Source organism: Heterodontus francisci, chromosome 33, assembly GCF_036365525.1.
Source record: "Heterodontus francisci isolate sHetFra1 chromosome 33, sHetFra1.hap1, whole genome shotgun sequence".
Lineage (NCBI taxonomy): Eukaryota > Metazoa > Chordata > Chondrichthyes > Heterodontiformes > Heterodontidae > Heterodontus > Heterodontus francisci.
The window spans coordinates 25,617,216-25,633,530 of NC_090403.1; the positions used below are offsets into that span (position 1 = coordinate 25,617,216).

The 16,315-nt window shown below is 43.5% G+C and overlaps 1 protein-coding gene across 13 annotated transcripts in view; it reads left to right on the forward strand.

Moving 5' to 3' along the window:
• LOC137348063 (supervillin-like) overlaps positions 1 to 16,315 on the forward strand; it is a 162,862-nt gene that overhangs the window by 64,437 nt on the left and 82,110 nt on the right. For all 13 annotated transcript variants that reach the window (XM_068013189.1, XM_068013193.1, XM_068013191.1 and 10 more), the window contains 3 exons: positions 3,778 to 4,279; positions 7,696 to 7,930; positions 10,658 to 10,787. In XM_068013189.1, coding sequence (XP_067869290.1) covers positions 3,778 to 4,279; positions 7,696 to 7,930; positions 10,658 to 10,787 — 867 coding nt within the window. The remainder of the gene's footprint in view (positions 1 to 3,777; positions 4,280 to 7,695; positions 7,931 to 10,657; positions 10,788 to 16,315) is intronic.

The following is a 16,315-nucleotide window of genomic DNA, read 5'->3' on the forward strand; positions in this document are numbered from 1 at the left end:
TTCTACCACATCCCCACCTGTTCCTATATTTCCCTACCACCTACCTATACTAGGGGCAATTTATAATGACCAATTAACCTATCAACCAGCATGTCTTTGGCATGTGGGAGGAAACCGGAGCACCCGGAGGAAACCCACGCAGACGCAGGGAGACCTTGCAAACTCCACACAGGCAGTACCCAGAATTGAACCCGGGTCGTTGGAGCTGTGAGGCTGCGGTGCTAACCACTGCACCACTGTGCCGCCACTGTAACTGGTCATTCATTCATTTGCTGTTTGTGGGATCTTACAATGCACAAATTGGTTGTTGCATTTTGTTGAAGTGACTTCACTTTTAAAGTAATTAGTTGGTTCTGAGTGCTTTGGGGCATTGCGGATGTGATAAATTGATACTGAATCTTTTCCATGTTTGAGAATTCTGAAGAAGAAGATTTTAGCTAACAGGGCAGTCACGTATTGCTACTGCTGCCTCCTTTGATATTAATTGCCATTGGTTTTGAATATTAGCAACTTATCTCCATATACTGCCCTTAATGTAGTGAAAATCCCAACGCTCACAAAGGAAAACATCACACACCAAGCCTCAATGAGAGAAGGCTGGGGAAATGACCAAATGCCTGGTCAAAGGCAGAGGTTTGAGGAGACTTTTCAAGATAGAGAGAGGGGTGTGGCAAGGCTTGAGTATTTAGGAAGAGAATTCTAGAGTGCAAGGTGGTCATGACTGAGTGGAGTGGTGAGGGCAGGATAGGACAGGCTGAACCCACTTAGTTGTCCAGATTCCGAAGCAGAGAGATTGTGAGATGGCATGTGTGTCGGAGGAGGGTGCAGAGCTGGAGAGGAACAAGGCCATGGAATGAAGATTTTAAACCCCTGAGCTGAGGGCTAAGGAAATAGTGGAGGTCAGGAAGTACAGAGGATAGGGGAATGGTGCTTCGTCTGGGATAGAGGTTTGGGATAGGGGAGCAGGGTTTGCTACAGGATAGGATGCATGTGACAGGTTTTGGATAATTTGGTGTTGGTTTTAAGGGAATCGCGGGAGGCGTTGTTTTGCCTGAGAGTGTTTTTTTTTGTCAAAGTGAGTGTTTGGAATTTGATCTGTCTATTTGCTGAATGGTGCTTGATTTTCCGCCTATTCATATATTTAGTGAGAAGAAGATCAAGCTCTTAAACGCTGGAGTCTCGGCTCTGTAAGGACATTACTAATGTGAAATGAATTAGAACAGGGTGGGGCAAAGAGCTAAAATAAAAAATCCGACGTGTGGACTTGGCACTGGACCATGAATTTAACTTCAAGTCTTAACAACTTTTTAGAGAAATGTAAGAATTTCAGAAGCATTGCAGGCTTCTCTTTCAGGTAGGCGCTGGTTCATCTGCTTCAGTATCTAAAGCTATAGCTGATTTGAAAAGCTTAGATCATTCAGTTTGATATAAACTGCACAAGTGAAAAAAATATATGTTGATGATACTGTTGAATTAACTGTTAGATGATTATAAAGCAAATGGGCTCCCCAGGAAATAATTTTATCAAGGAGGGAAATGTGCAGAGGATCAGATTTCAGTTGCTGTCTGTGCAAACTTGACTAGTGGAGGCAAGTGCACGTTTTTGGGAACTAGAAGCTCTCTACCGTCTTACTTGCTTTCTGCAGGTTTGCTTGTATTGCTGGCAGCCTTCAATCATCAGTACTATGTAGGTGTGTTTATTCATCAAATCCACAATTGTGAAGTTCTGCCTAAGTGTGTTAGCTGACCTGATGTGTTCAAATCCCTGGATTGGGGTTTGAACCCACAACCTTCTAACCCTGAGGTGAGTGCTACTAACAGAGGCAGGGCTATGCACTAGATTTCATTGGTTGCTAACAATGTTGGTCTATAGGCAGGAAATACTTAACATTCTCAATATGGCCTGCTTGACGAACTGGAAGAAATCAAGTATGCAATGAGTTAAGGCAGTTATGTTCAGTGAGTGTGCATGTTTAAGCTCTGTGGCTGATTGACACATTAAGCTGCCAGCCTTCAGTTGGGTTGAGGTTTAATATTTCTCAGCTGGGCTGCCAGGTAAAATGCTGTGTTTATAGCAGTGTTCCACATCAGGGAGGGGAAAGTGGACATTGTCCAGTAAGAGAATAATAAGTGTACTTTCAGTGGGCCAATTGCAGAATGCAGTCATCGAGACATTTATGATCTCAACAGAATTTCCCTTTGGGCTGAAGCAAAGCAGGGAGAGTGAGAGGACGGGGCAGGGAGAGTGAGAGGACGGGGCAGGCAGAGCTGGAGAAATTGGGGGTTGAAATTAAAAATGTTCCACAGGAATTTGGATCAGGTCAACAGAATCACTGAGGCTAATTTGCCTGCAGATTACTCTGGATGTTTTCTACAAATGCAGACATTGCTAGAAATGTGCGACTTTTCCTGATTTTAGTCAAGTACTGCGCTCGTCAGGGGTTGAGTCAGTTAGTTCAATTTCTGATGATCTAGACTCCCTCAGGCAGAACAATATAATATTTGTGTTTGGGTGCCGAGACCCAGATTGTCGTTGGTTCTACATTCCTGCTGAATTCTTCATTGGTGAGTATATCATTATTTTGAATTCATGTCCTGTAGGCTAGCACTGTAGAATTCCTATTGCTACTTTACCCCGCTAACTTGCCATAATTGGCCCCCAACAACTCAAAGGCCACGCAGTCTGCAACATTAATGCTGAGGGCTCAAATCTTCATGGGATCTAATAGCTACTGTTGGAAGGAGGACAAAAACATGAGCTTCATCCTATTAAGCTGCAAATGCACAGTGCAGGCAAAATCAGGGACACTGATGTTCCATAGGTCGTGAGTCACTGTTTGACCACTGCCCTCCCCATTGGCATTAGCATTGGCATTGTACATGGCATGGATAGGACACAGTGGCCTGAATATTAACAGGAGCAGGATATGCAGGACATGGGGAAGGTACTTCAGATGGGAAACCCAGAAGTCCAGGTTTCCCCACATGCTGTGGAGTTTTTTGTCAGTGACAGGCTCCCTGCCCAGAAGTCAGTGGGAAGGACTCCGGATCAGGCCACAGGAGCAGTTAGGTCAGATCTGCGACCACATGGGGGCCGGGGGTGGATGGGGTCGGTGGGGTGGGGGAGGGGGCGTTTGCAGGGGAATGTCCGATCCCTTACCCAGGGGTCTTTATGAGCGGGGAATGTCTGATTCAGTGGGAGGAGCTTGGGGGGTGCCAGGGGAAGCACTCTTGCATGGACCATCTCTCAAAGCTGTCCTCGTATCACTTGAGCTGCATTGCTTCTTAAAGCCTGGGAAACCCAGCCACAGTTAAATCTGTAAAGCAGGTTAAATCAGAGGCTGGTATTTAAATTCCTGATAACAGGTTGGTTGCCTGCCACTTGTCCCGCCTCCAAAAAGCCCGGAAGTGGGCGGGTTGGAGGTGTGTTGGGGTGGTTTTTTAAATTTCAGATTTTTAAAAATTTGCACATCTGTCCTGACCCCAACCTATCTGTTTTTGGCTGTTAAAATTCAGCTCAGTGTTTCCTTTGAGCTTGACCTGAATTCAGGTTTCAACTCAAATCACCCTCCTCCATAAAACCACATGCTTCTCTCTCGAGGTCATCTTGTTCCATCCAGCCCCCTCTATTCTGTAAGGTAAGCCAATCAAGTTAATCATTTTCAAATGGTCACGGATTAGAGGCCCGGATTTTAGACTCGAATCGCAGTTAACAAATCCCTGCATTGCTTGCGTGTATCAGTCACACAGTAATTAAAGCAAGTGTCACACTTCCAGCTCCAGGAACTACCGGAACAACGACCTCAACTTCTGCCCAACTCACAAGTACAGATTCCTGCAGACAAAGCAGCATCGGACATTTTAAACCCCCCTGCAGCCCAGAAGGAGATCGTGAAGCCTGAGATAATGTCAGCTATGCCATTCACCAGCTCTGAGGGCAGCAGAGAGGCAGCTACTGTGGGAAGTGGGGAGACACCTAAGGAAATTAAAGGAATATTGAAAACACGAAGTGCCAGCAAGGAGAGAGATAAAAGTTCAGAGAGTGACATCCTCCAGCCTGGGAAATGTGAGGCCAGCATCACAGTGGAGGCACTGGTAGAGAGCAGCTCCATTCCAAGTGCCCTGTGTGTACAGTACAGAGAGCAACACACATCAGACATGACAGGCGTAACCCAGGAGCTGGAGAGAAGGGGAGATGAAGTGAGACTAATGGAGAAAGATGTTTCAGAGAAACAAAACTCCAGTGACGTATTAGAAGGCGACCAGGGAGAAACAGCAGGTAAATGCAATGTTCATGCTTCACCGTTTATTTCTTTACACTTTTAATGTTGATTATTGTACATCATCCCATTCTTCCTCAGTAGAGGCGTTGCTAGAATTGTGCGATGATCATTTTCCTGAATGAAACTGAGTTTTTTTTTTGCTCTCGGGGTGTGGACGTCACTGGTAAGGCCAGCATTTATTGCCCAACCTTGAGAAAGTGGTGGTGAGCTGCCTTCTTGAGCCTCTGCAGTCCATGTGCTGAAGGTGTTCTCACAGTGGGGTTAGGTAGAGAGTTCCAGGAGTTTATCAATGAGAGAACAGTGAGATATGTCAGGACAGGGTGTGACCTGGAGGGGAACTTGGAGGTGGGGATGTTCCCACGTGACTACTGTCCTTGTCCTTTTAGGTGGTACAGGCTGTGGATTTGAGATGATTTAATATTTAGACTTTAGAGATACAGCACTGAAACAGGCCCTTCGGCCCACCGAGTCTGTGCCGACCATTAACCACCCATTTATACTAATCCTACACTAATCCCATATTCCTACCACATCCTCACCTGTCCCTATATTCCCCTACCACCTACCTATACGAGTGACAATTTATAATGGCCAATTCACCTTTCAACTTTGCAAATCTTTTGGCTGTGGGAGGAAACCGGAGCACCCGGAGGAAACCCACGCAGACACAGGGAGAACTTGCAAACTCCACACAGGCAGTACCCAGAATTGAACCCAGGTCGCTGGAGCTGTGAGGCTGCGGTGCTAATCACTGTGCCACTGTGCTTTTGTACTCACCAGGGATGGAAGCTGACTGCCTACATGCAGGTCTCTCTCCATTGGCTGCTTTCCATAGTGAGAACTGGCCTAGCTTCCAGAAACCAATGGCCTCATAAGGTGTCAACTCAAAATTGGAGCCTGGCTCCATAGTCTGAATAGAAAAATGGGAGAGCAAGGTTCAAGGCTCAATCTCTGCAAAATGAATCTAGTGGTATAAAAACACCTTAGACATTCTGCTACTTCCCTTCTACATCAGCTACATTCTTTGCAGCCTCATCATTGCCAACAGGTGATGGATTTGGTATTATTCAGTTCCTTCGTCTGTATTTGGAAGCATTCACAATCAATTGTAAGGAGTGATTTTTAGGAGTCATTAACGAGCCACCTAATTGAATATATTCTGTATCTTCTGATGTGGAGAGATTTGCTTGGACTTTCCACTTCTGCTCACCCCAGCCTATAACTTTCTGCCATTAAAATGAATGGAATGAGTGCAGAAATGGAAAACTCTGCTCATTTAGTGAATAAGTCCACACAGATTTTTGCTGTATTTACAGTAGGAACAAAGCAACGTTGGCACATAGGAAAGGAAAATAGACAATACTTGTACTCCATGAATGTTGCTGAAATAGATATGGATGAAGCTGAAAGAGAACAAGGAGTCTTGGTGAAATCAACTAATGCCAAGCAACACTCAAGAAAGGCAATAGAAGGTTGAGTTATGTATTGAAGCAGTAGAAAATAAATCACAGGATGTATAAGCTGGTTATACTGCACCTTGAGTACTGCCTCCAGTTCTGATCCCTGAGAAACAAGGGAATGTTCAAGAGAAGGGAATGCTTCTGTGTGTCAAAGCTCTAAGTAATGAGGAAAAACTGGAGAAACTTGGGCTTTCCAGTTTTAAGAGAAGGCACCCGGAAGGTGATCCTATAGAGGTATATAAGGTAGTAAAGGGAATGAAAAAGTTAAATCTAGAATACTATGTGAAATGAAGTTGCTAGAGTAAGGCAAAGGGTCATACCAGTGAAAGGCAAATTTAGGATCAGTATCAAGAAATCATCTTCACACAGAAAGTAATTAAAATATGAGATGAACTCCTAGATAGTGGAAGTGAAAAACCTGACATCATCTAAAGCACAAGTGGATTCTGCAATGGGAGGACAATAATGGGAGGTCATTCTGGATGGGTGAATTAAGATGGACCAAATGACCTTCCTCATCTATAATGTTATGGACAGGTGAAAAGGGGCGTGGGTGGTTCCCACTGTTCACCTCCCTACTGACTCCAGTTGTGTTTTGTTAAAATTATGCATTAGCCCCTGAGTGTCTTTTGGATCAAATAAACAGACAAATGACAGGTTTTCTCGTAGCTTAAAAAACAACTATTTACTTTTAAACAAATCCCGGAATGGTCGCCACCTTACCCACGCACACATTCACTCACACACATACACAAGAATAGATAGAGAGAAAAGGGTAGGTAGTTTAAAGTCCAAAGTGAGTTAAGTGTTCGTGGTTTACAGTAGACCTGTTGAATCTTTGTGGGTGGAAAGTCATTTTAAAGGTGCAGGCCTGGGTGCTTGTAGTCTTGAACTTGTTGAGGTGTTGTAGAGTTCTAGTGGTTACAACTCAGCACAAAGCTGGTGGTGTGGATGGTCTTGTCTTCACAGATGGAGAGTCTTAAAGTCACTTTGTGATGTCTCTGCTTTAGTGGTTGTTCAGTTATTGTTCAGGAGGGTTCTTCTTGCTTGGCTGGATCTTTTGCACAGCCTCTGACTGGACTACTTTTCTGAAGGTGTTGGTTTGATCTCCCCCCTCTCTCCAGAGGGCTATCTTTTTAAGGTAAAAATCCATCTCATTAGAGTTTCTGTTAGGAGACACGTGGCCCTCTCCCCTGGTGTAACCATACAATGGACCAGGATGTGATACCATAGCTATCAATTGATGTCTGAATGGGGACCATTCTGGTAACCTGGTGCTACTTCATATACCATCTTATTTTGGTTTGGGCTGTGAGTTAGGCTGTCTCCAGAATACTTTGTTGGTTCATTCATGTTAATAAGAGTCATTCATATGCAATAGTGTTTTTTTTCAATTTCAAAGGTGTTCACCCCAGAGCTATTTCAGATGACGTTAACGAATTTCATCCTTGTAGACAGGTTTGTTGATTTCCAGTACAGGAGGGGTCACGTGACCATTACTCCATTTTGTCTGTGGTACAAGTGTCCATGTTCTTGTGGTTTTATTTAACAGTGGACTTTTTAAAATTCATAATTCTTCCATTTCATTATTTATTTCATCACGACTCCTTCCATGCATGACAGTAATTATTTTGAACTCAAGCCCAGACAAAGGGAAAATCAGTTCAGGTTCCAGTTCCTGATTGTGATTTAGTGATTGCTGCTGTAAAGCATGTGGATGTGGGCACTGGGTGAACACTGGAATTGGCTGGGCTGTGAATGACCTCTTAACACTCTCACTGTCTAGATCCATCTGACTGAACAGTGGTCACTTGGGAGGGGAGACAAGTTGGTGGGAGTATTTGTAAGAAGAGCTATAGAATTAAATGTAATTATAATTGCAAGAGGTGTAGATGCTAATGCTCCTTTTACTAATATGCTAGCTTAAACAGATTTCTGTCCCATTAATGCAGACACTGAAAAATTAGAATTGCTGACACAGGACATCTTCTCAACACCACCTTCCTCACCGTCATGGCAACAGAAAGATAACCATTCTGTACTGCAATGGCAACAGAAAGATAACCACTCCACACCACAGAGCCAAGAGCAAGCGGATGAGAAAAGCCACCTGGATCAGCTACTTGAAGAGAACAATGTGGAACAGGCCCTAACTCCAATTAACGTGGGAACATCTGTTCAGAACAGGTACAGATATTGAGAACAAAGCTGCCCTACCCATCAGTTATATTCCAATCCTTCCTGCTCTTCCCTCCTCTATTTTACTCTCTGCCTCTGATTGTTTTGCTGGGATACGGTTTCATAGGCTCGGATTACCCTCGATTACAATGTCCACTTAGCCACACTTGATGTCATCCTGGAGAGCAGGAACTAGCATGCTGTTCAACTGTAGAAAGCAGCACAGCTGAGTATGGTCCTCTTCTACCCGACACTCACATAGATCCACTTTATAGTAAGGGTAACTGGACAGTGCTTGTGGCCAGGTACCCTGGTTGAGCTTTCCCTCTCTAACCCAAGGACAATTGAGGCAAGTGTAGTGCCCATGACTACCTCTCCATCACCGAACAGCTAATCTCAAAATCACAATGACTTTAATCAGCCCAGCTTTTCCTCCACTACAGTGTAATCAGCCCTGAGATATTGCACAGGGTGCCCTATGGTACCATCAGAAAACATGTAAGAACACGAATATTGAAAAGAATATACAGTCAAGCAATGGACAGAACCAGACTCTGACCATGATCTAGAGTTATTTGCGGCACAGAAGGAGGCCATTCGGCCCATCGAGTCCATGCGGCTCTCCACGGTCCCACTTCCCAGTTCGATCCCTGAAGCCCTGCAAGCTCATTTCTCTCAAGCTTTCCAACTACCTCTTGAAGTCAGTGATTGTCTCTGCTTCCATACCCTTGTGGACAGAGAGTTCCAGGTCATTGCCACCCGCTGCATAAAAAAAGTGCTTTTCATATTCCCCCTGCATCTCTTGCCTAAAACCTTCAATCTCTGTCCCCAGTCCTTGACCATTTGTTAATGGGAACAGCTTTTCCTTGTCTAACCTATCTAACCCTGTCATAATCTTGTACACTTCTATTAAATCTCCCCTCAATCTCCTTTCTTCTAAGGAGAAAAAAACTCGCATTTCCAACCTAACCTTGGAACTAAAATCCTCCATCCATGGAACCATTCTGATATCTCCTTGGCACCTTCTCAAGAACCCTCACATTCTTCCTGCAATGTGGTGGCCAGAACTGGATGCAATACAGTCTGGCCTAACCAGAGCTTTATAAAGGTTCACCGTTACCTGCTTTTGTACTCAATGCCTCTATTTCTGAATTCCAAGATCTCACTCTCTCAGTATGGCCTGTCACCTTCAAAGATCGTTGCACGTGCGCCACCCCCCCGCCCCCCACCCTCCCCCACCCCCAGGTCACTCTGTTCCTGCACACTCTTTAGAACTGTGCCATTAAGTATATATTGCCTCTCCCTATTCCTTTTGTCAAAATGCATCACCTCACATTTGTCAGTATTAAATTCCATTTGCCACCTCTCTGCCCATCCTGCTAGCCTATCTATGTCCTGTTTCAGGCGGTTCATATCATCCTCAACATTTGCCGCACCTTCAGCAAATTTTGAGATTCTACTCTGTATTCCAAGATCCAAGTTATTTATATATATCAAAAAAAGCAGTGGTCCCAGCACTGACCCTTGGGGAGCACCAGTGTCTACCATCCTCCAGTCTGAAAAGCAACCATTTACTACGACTCGCTGTTTTCTGTCCATAAGCCAATTTTTTATCCAATTGGACACTGACCCCCTATTCCATGAGCTCAATTTTGTTAACCAGCTTTTTATGTGGTACCTTATCAAATGCCTTCTTAAAATCCATGTAAACAAATTGCGCCACATTCCCTTCATTAACCTTCTCTGTTACTTCATCAAAAAATGTAATTAGATTTGTCATGCATGATCTCTCCTTTTCCAAATCCATGTTGGCTATCCTTAATGAACTCAAACCTCTCTAAGTGTCCGTTGATATTTTCTCTGATTACAGTTTCTAAAACTTTACTCACCATTGATGTTACTATCCCACTAACCAGGGCCTAATACCTGCTGCCGTCATGCACAAACAGCATGTGTCAGTGAAATCACTTTAAGATATGGTTTTCCTTTGATTAGGAAGTGTTTGCTTAATGTAAGCTGTCTGCTTTGTATGTTAAAGACACTCAGCACCAGGGTGTGAGGGGTGAGTTTGTGTTTGACTCTAATGTACTCCTCACCAAGCCATGGGGTGATTTGTACCATTGTATCACTGAGACCATCTATTTCCACCTTTGTAATATCGCCCGACTCTTTCTCTGCCTCAGCCTCTCATTCCTGCCTTTATTACCTCTGCTCTTGACTATTCCAATACACTCCTGGATGGCCTCTTAAGTTCCACCCACTGTAAGCTTGAGGTCATCCAAAACTCTGCAATCCATACCCTAATTTGCACCAAGTCCCATTCTCCCATCAATTCTCTCCATGGCCTTGCCCCTCCCTATCTTTGTAATCTCCCGTTGTTGCACAACCCTCCAAGATATCTGTGCTCCTCTAATTCTGACCCCTTGAACATCCCCAATTTTAATCGCTCCACCATTGGTGGCCGTGGCTTCAGCATCCAAGGCCCTAAGCGCGGGAATTCCCTCCCTACACCTCTCCACCACTCTATCTTTCTTTCCTCCTTCAAGACACTCCCTGAAACCTACCTCTTTGACCAAACCTTCGGTCGTCTGCCCCAATATCTTCTTATATGGCTCGATGTCCATATTTTGCTTTTTAAGACATCTGTGCAGCACCTTGAAATATTTTATTACGTGAAAGACACTATATAAATACAAGCTGTTGTGTCTCACTGATACTAAGTGTGCTCCACTCCAGGTTGGAAAAGCTGAAAAGTGGTGAAGAGCAGTGGAAGAATAAAATGAACAAGAGGCAGAGTGATGTCCGTGTCCTGCTGACTGAACGCTGCAGCCAGCTTCAACAGGCCGAAGATGCCTGGAAGAAAAAGGTAACGAAGCCACGAAAGGGCAGAGTTGAGATGTGAGAGTTCAGTCCTCTTGATACTGAGCATGTAGTAACGTGCATCCAGTTCACTGCTTGTTGAGGAATAAATAAAATTAATCCTTGGGTTTGGAGGTACTGGTAGATTACTGGTCAGCAAAGAATACTAGGACAGGATTTAGAAATACCAGGTGAATTCAATCAGATCTTTATAATCAATCCCATGATAACAGGAGCTGCACGAGATATTGCACATCAACTTAGATATACCGCATAGCGGGGTAAGAGCCCCCTGTTGATATCACTGGTTAAAATTTACATCTCAGTCAAGTTTACTTTACCAGCAGTTACAGAAGTAGAAGTTGTTTGTTTTAGGTTTCTACTTGCTTGACTAATGTTAAAAATATTTGTGTGAGTGCGTGTGGCCAGAAATAGAGACAGATTCTGTAATTAAGCCATTCATTTTATGATGTGCAATATTTACCAAAAATCAACCAGAGCCTGTAAAATTCAGGAGATGACAGGTGATGCTTTCTGAAGTTGTGACTGCAACATCAGTGCATTGAACACAGGTCCGCTGATAGCACAGCTTTTTAAAGCAGTTAATCACCGCGCCATACAAACCAATACAGCCCCAGGTCTGATCTCGGGTCTGTGCTGAGTTAGCTGATTGATGTCATGTGGTTGAGATACTGCAGTTTGGCTTTAGTAGCCTTTGGTTTGCACTAGAAAAATTGAAACGGGATTAAACTTCGAAAAGATTCAAAGTTCTTTTGCTAATCAGTGAAATTCATTCATCAATACTTGATTTAAGTTGAAACAAGCATCTTGCAACCATTCAGATGTCTTCAGTATAGCAGCCACATCTCTTGAACACATGACCGGATTTGAACAGGGTGGGTTCCTTGTGAAAATGAAGGTGGTCAAAATTGTCCTTTTTTATTTCATTGAAATGTCTGGAGAAAACTGGTACTTAAATAATAATCATTCTCTCAGTCATCCTCGTTTGGAATTTGAATACCACTCATCCATAGCCCTTCAAAAGGAAACTCATCTGGGTCATGGATGGACGAGCGATGAAAATAGAGGTTTAGTCATAGAATTTCTTTACTTTGAGAGTCAGGGAAGGTGCAGGAGAGAGCAGGGTTAAGGTATACCACTCGGAAAGTGGGTCTCTGAGAGTGGCCAAGAGGAATGAACAATGTTGCTGTTAATTCCTACCTGACGATCATGACTACACTTCAAATGGATTTCATTGGCTGTAAAGTGCTTTGGGACACCCTGAGGTTGTGAAAGGCGCTATATAAATGCAAGTCTTTCTTTTGATTATTCTATAGCTTGCTGTTCTTCTAAGGCTGCATCCAGTCCCCTGGTCGTTCCAGTGATGTCCTAGGTGCAGTTGTGTAAATGGTGAGGATCATTAACTCTCACTGTTTCTGAGTAGGGATGTTGCAAGTGTCTTGGAGTTCTGTTCCACTCTTACAACATCAATAAGCACACTTCTTATCTGCAGCTCCTTCAGTCCTAGGTTATTATTGCCAATTAAGAATGTTCAAAGACTGATTTGCTAGCTGGGGACTTTGGCTGAAATGCAGACCAAGGAAGACTTTATTTCCTGCTCCTTAACTTCCATCACACATGCCCTTCCCCCAACTCTACTTCCTTTTGTTTCAACATCCTCGGGCAGCATGCTTTGCTAATTTGTTGCGTGTGTTCACCTCTCCTCCGATAACCGGTTCCTTCCTGTATACCTCTGTCTCTCTGTCCTTTCCTTCTTGACTGTAGGAAGAAGATGAGAGCCTGAATGATGCAGAGCAATCACAGTGCTGGGTAAGAACACAAGGCTGACAAAGTCTACAGGAAGAAAGATAGCAAGCTGAAAGCCAGAAACAAATTGTGTTGCATGGTTAAATGCATTAAATTAGCAAAATCTGTGACAATCTCTTTACCAACAAGCATCCATACACAGAACACCCTTCCTTCCCAATTGAAACCATAAACTAAAGTTTGAGACTGATGATCTTACAGTCTTGTGTTTGCAATCTGCTCAGTCCTTGTTGACTTTTTTGTGTCACTCCTTGTATTTTCCAGTGAATGGTGTCTATGATCAGCTCTCTCCCTGGTTACCGCATGGTAACAAGCATGTAAACAAACTGAAAGCAGCTGTCACATTTACAGAAAATGACCAGGTTCTGCGTCACACACAAACAGGCCTACAGTCTGAGTGACACATCACAGTCATACACTGTAGTAAAATCCTAAATAGATATTTAAATCTCAGCGTGATTTGTTAAATAAAGCTCATCACTCCAACACACTCCCTATAAAACGTTCAGATGTGATAAGGCAACAGTCAGACATGCCCCATAATGTTTCTTTGAAAAAGATGAGATGTTTTTCGAAGCAGCCCATTTGTTATATAAAAGTTCTTTAAGGGCCAATCAGAGAATAAAAAATACACCTGAGATTCCTGAAAACTATCAGCTCATTTTAAATCTTTCTTTAAAATCTGCAACTAGCAGTGTGATGATAAAGTCTGATTGGTTCTGCAGCCTGCAGTCCCATTGTTTTGTAATCCCTACCTTCCAGCTGATTTGATCAATAGTGGCAACCTGCATTCCCAATGGAAAAACAAACATGTCAACTTGTGGAACACTAACAAGCTGACACATGGGCTGAAACACTGACTCTCAGTTTAAAGACTCTAACTCTTGGCATGTTTGCAATCCTGGCTGCTTTAACTTCATTCCCCACCCATTGCCCTGTACATACTCCAGAACTGGTTTGACTGCTCTTTTTAAGAAAACAAATGACTGAATGGTGGGTACATTTCTTTCCTCGTGTTTTACATCACCCCGTCTCTACTAAGAAACAGTCTTCCCCTCTTTATTACCCCATTAAAACATTCCACTCTTTTCCTTTAGTCCTCTCAGCCAAGCTAGAGAGCGATGGGCGAAGTTGGAAAAAGACTGGGAAGAAATTAAAGTGAGGGGTCCATGTTTACTACGTGAGTGACAGAGAGCTAGTGGAGCTGGCATAAGGAGGTCATTGGAAAAAGTTTAAAAAGGGCTGGAGTACATTTATGGAGCTTTTTTTTGTTACTGCTTATCTCTTTAATCTGTGGGACTCTCTCCTGTGAGAGTCGACACTTTCAGGAGAGATGGGGAGAAAACAGAGGCGGCCGAGCCAAAGGTGAAGAATTGCTGATGCTCCTGAGTTTCACCTTGCGGTTTAATCACGGGATTAACAGCTTCACAATACCCTGGGAGGTTGGCCATCAGCAGGGATATGTTGAGATATAATTACATTTACAGGATGTTTGTTGTACAATTAGAAAAAAAAGGTCCTCATGTCTGTAATTGTCAGGTTGCAGTAGTAGTGATTAATAATTCCGGTGATCAGAGCTGTAGCTTTGCAGCTCTAACTATTCATTGTGTTTCTATTACTTTTAAGGAAGTTAATCTCTGAGGTAACACAAGTTGATGCCTGCAGCAATAGATACTGCTGTATAAATATACTTTTGTACAAGGCTTCTTTTTGGTTAGTTAAGGATATGAAGGGATTGTGTATGTATATTGGCCTTGCACTTCTCCCGGGCTGCCCTATAAGATCCTGTTCTAATCTTTCTCCATTCTGTCTCTTCTCGCGCCTGTAGGACCCAGTCTATTCCTCTATCTATTCCCCTGTTATTAGACAGTGCCGGTACGCTATGTGTTATGACCAGGTGAGCTCCTTCCCTATCCATAATGCATGCCTGTTAATATAAACTGAAATAACTAAATGCTGTTGCCAGAGTGATGTCCCAGCACTAACAGTACTTTGGACTGCGTTTCAGGCCTGGCCTAAAGTTTGCTCTCTCAACATTACTATGTCAGTGATTCAGTTACAAGGTTATAATTGATCTGAAACATTTTTCACAGCTGTCTACAGTTCTTTATCATTCTTCCATTTCTTTCTTTCTCTCTCTCTCTCTCTCGTCCTGAAGGAAGCATTTTCTTACAAGGTCAGGGAAGCGACCTGTAATCAGAGTGGCCCTGGGTGTCTGTGGAGACGAAAGGTGACCATTTAACTATTTCCTGTGTCTGGTTTGGGTCTATAGGGATCAAGGGATACTGGTGCGACTATTAACCCCCTCCCCTTCACCTTGTATAATTGGGTCCCTGGTTAGCACCTTCAGAAATGGCCTCTGTGTACTGTTCTCACTGTGTTTGAAGTGCCATTTGCCTCCATTCTTTTTGAGATTCATTCTTGAGTGCATGCATACAGTATCCCCCATTCCACACACACGGAATCCTATGTGTCATAATGTACCAATGTATGCAGGAGGCCTGGGAATTGACACACAGCCAGTTCTGTCCATTGGCATGGCTGTGTCATTATACTACTTTACCCCATGGCACAAGCAATGAAAGTGGCTCGGTGCATTTAGCAAGACAGAAGATGAGGTGGTTATGCGACAGCAGGTCGCAAAAGCCTCTGATGTGCCAACATTGGTTCTCCAGAGAACCTGCCACATTCAGATTCAGGTCCATTGATGCTGGGAGAACAGGCGTCAGCAAATGGCAACTTCCCACCAGCTAAACCCCACCTTAAAGGGCTAACTGAGGGATTAGAAAAGTACAATCCACAACAGTGAAACTTAAATCTCTTCATAACATCATCTGCACCCTAGAGTTGGGTTATAAGACTATCTTTTCGACTTTGCAATGCTGGTGAGAAACTATGTCCCATGACATGTAAATTAAAGACAGGAGCTTACGATGCACACAGTTTTCCAATGTGCTATCCCTGTGGACAAGGCTTCCTGTAGCAAGTTTGGTTGAAAATTATCTCTTGCAGCCTTAACAATCACTCTCTGATACCCAAGTAATTGTTTGTGCATGTATGTGTATAACATATATGCATTATGTATGTACGTGTATATAATTGTGTGTGTGTGACACTGCGCGTTTATACCGGCGGCATGGCTTGTATGTCCTTGACTGTCGAAGGTTGACGGATGATCTGATTGAGCTGTTTAAAAGGATTGGATAGGATAGATACAGAGACACTATTTCCTCTGGTTGAGAAATCAAGAACAAGGGGGTACAATCTTAAAAATAAAGAAAAGCTATTTAGGACCAAAATTAGGAAGCAATGTTTTCACACAAAGGATAGTGGAAATCTGGACTTCTCTGCAATAGAAGGCTGTGGATTCTGGGGACAACTGGAGCTTTTGAGACTGAGATCAATGGATTTTTCATGGATAAGGGTATCAAGGAATATGGAGCAAAGGTAGGGAAATGGAGTTGGGTACAGAGCTGTATGATCTAATTGAATAGTGGAGCAAGGCTCCTGGGGTTGAATGGGCTCCTCCAGTTCCTTGTCCCTGCTACTGACTGAAGCAATTGGTCAGCGTTTTGCATGTCTGGTTGGTCAGCCCATGACTTTTTTTCATCCAGTCAAAGTGAATGGGCAGAAAATCTCAGGTTACTGAGCGCAGCAACCAATATGTACGCATGTGTACGTGTGCACGCGTGTCTGAGAGAGTTTATA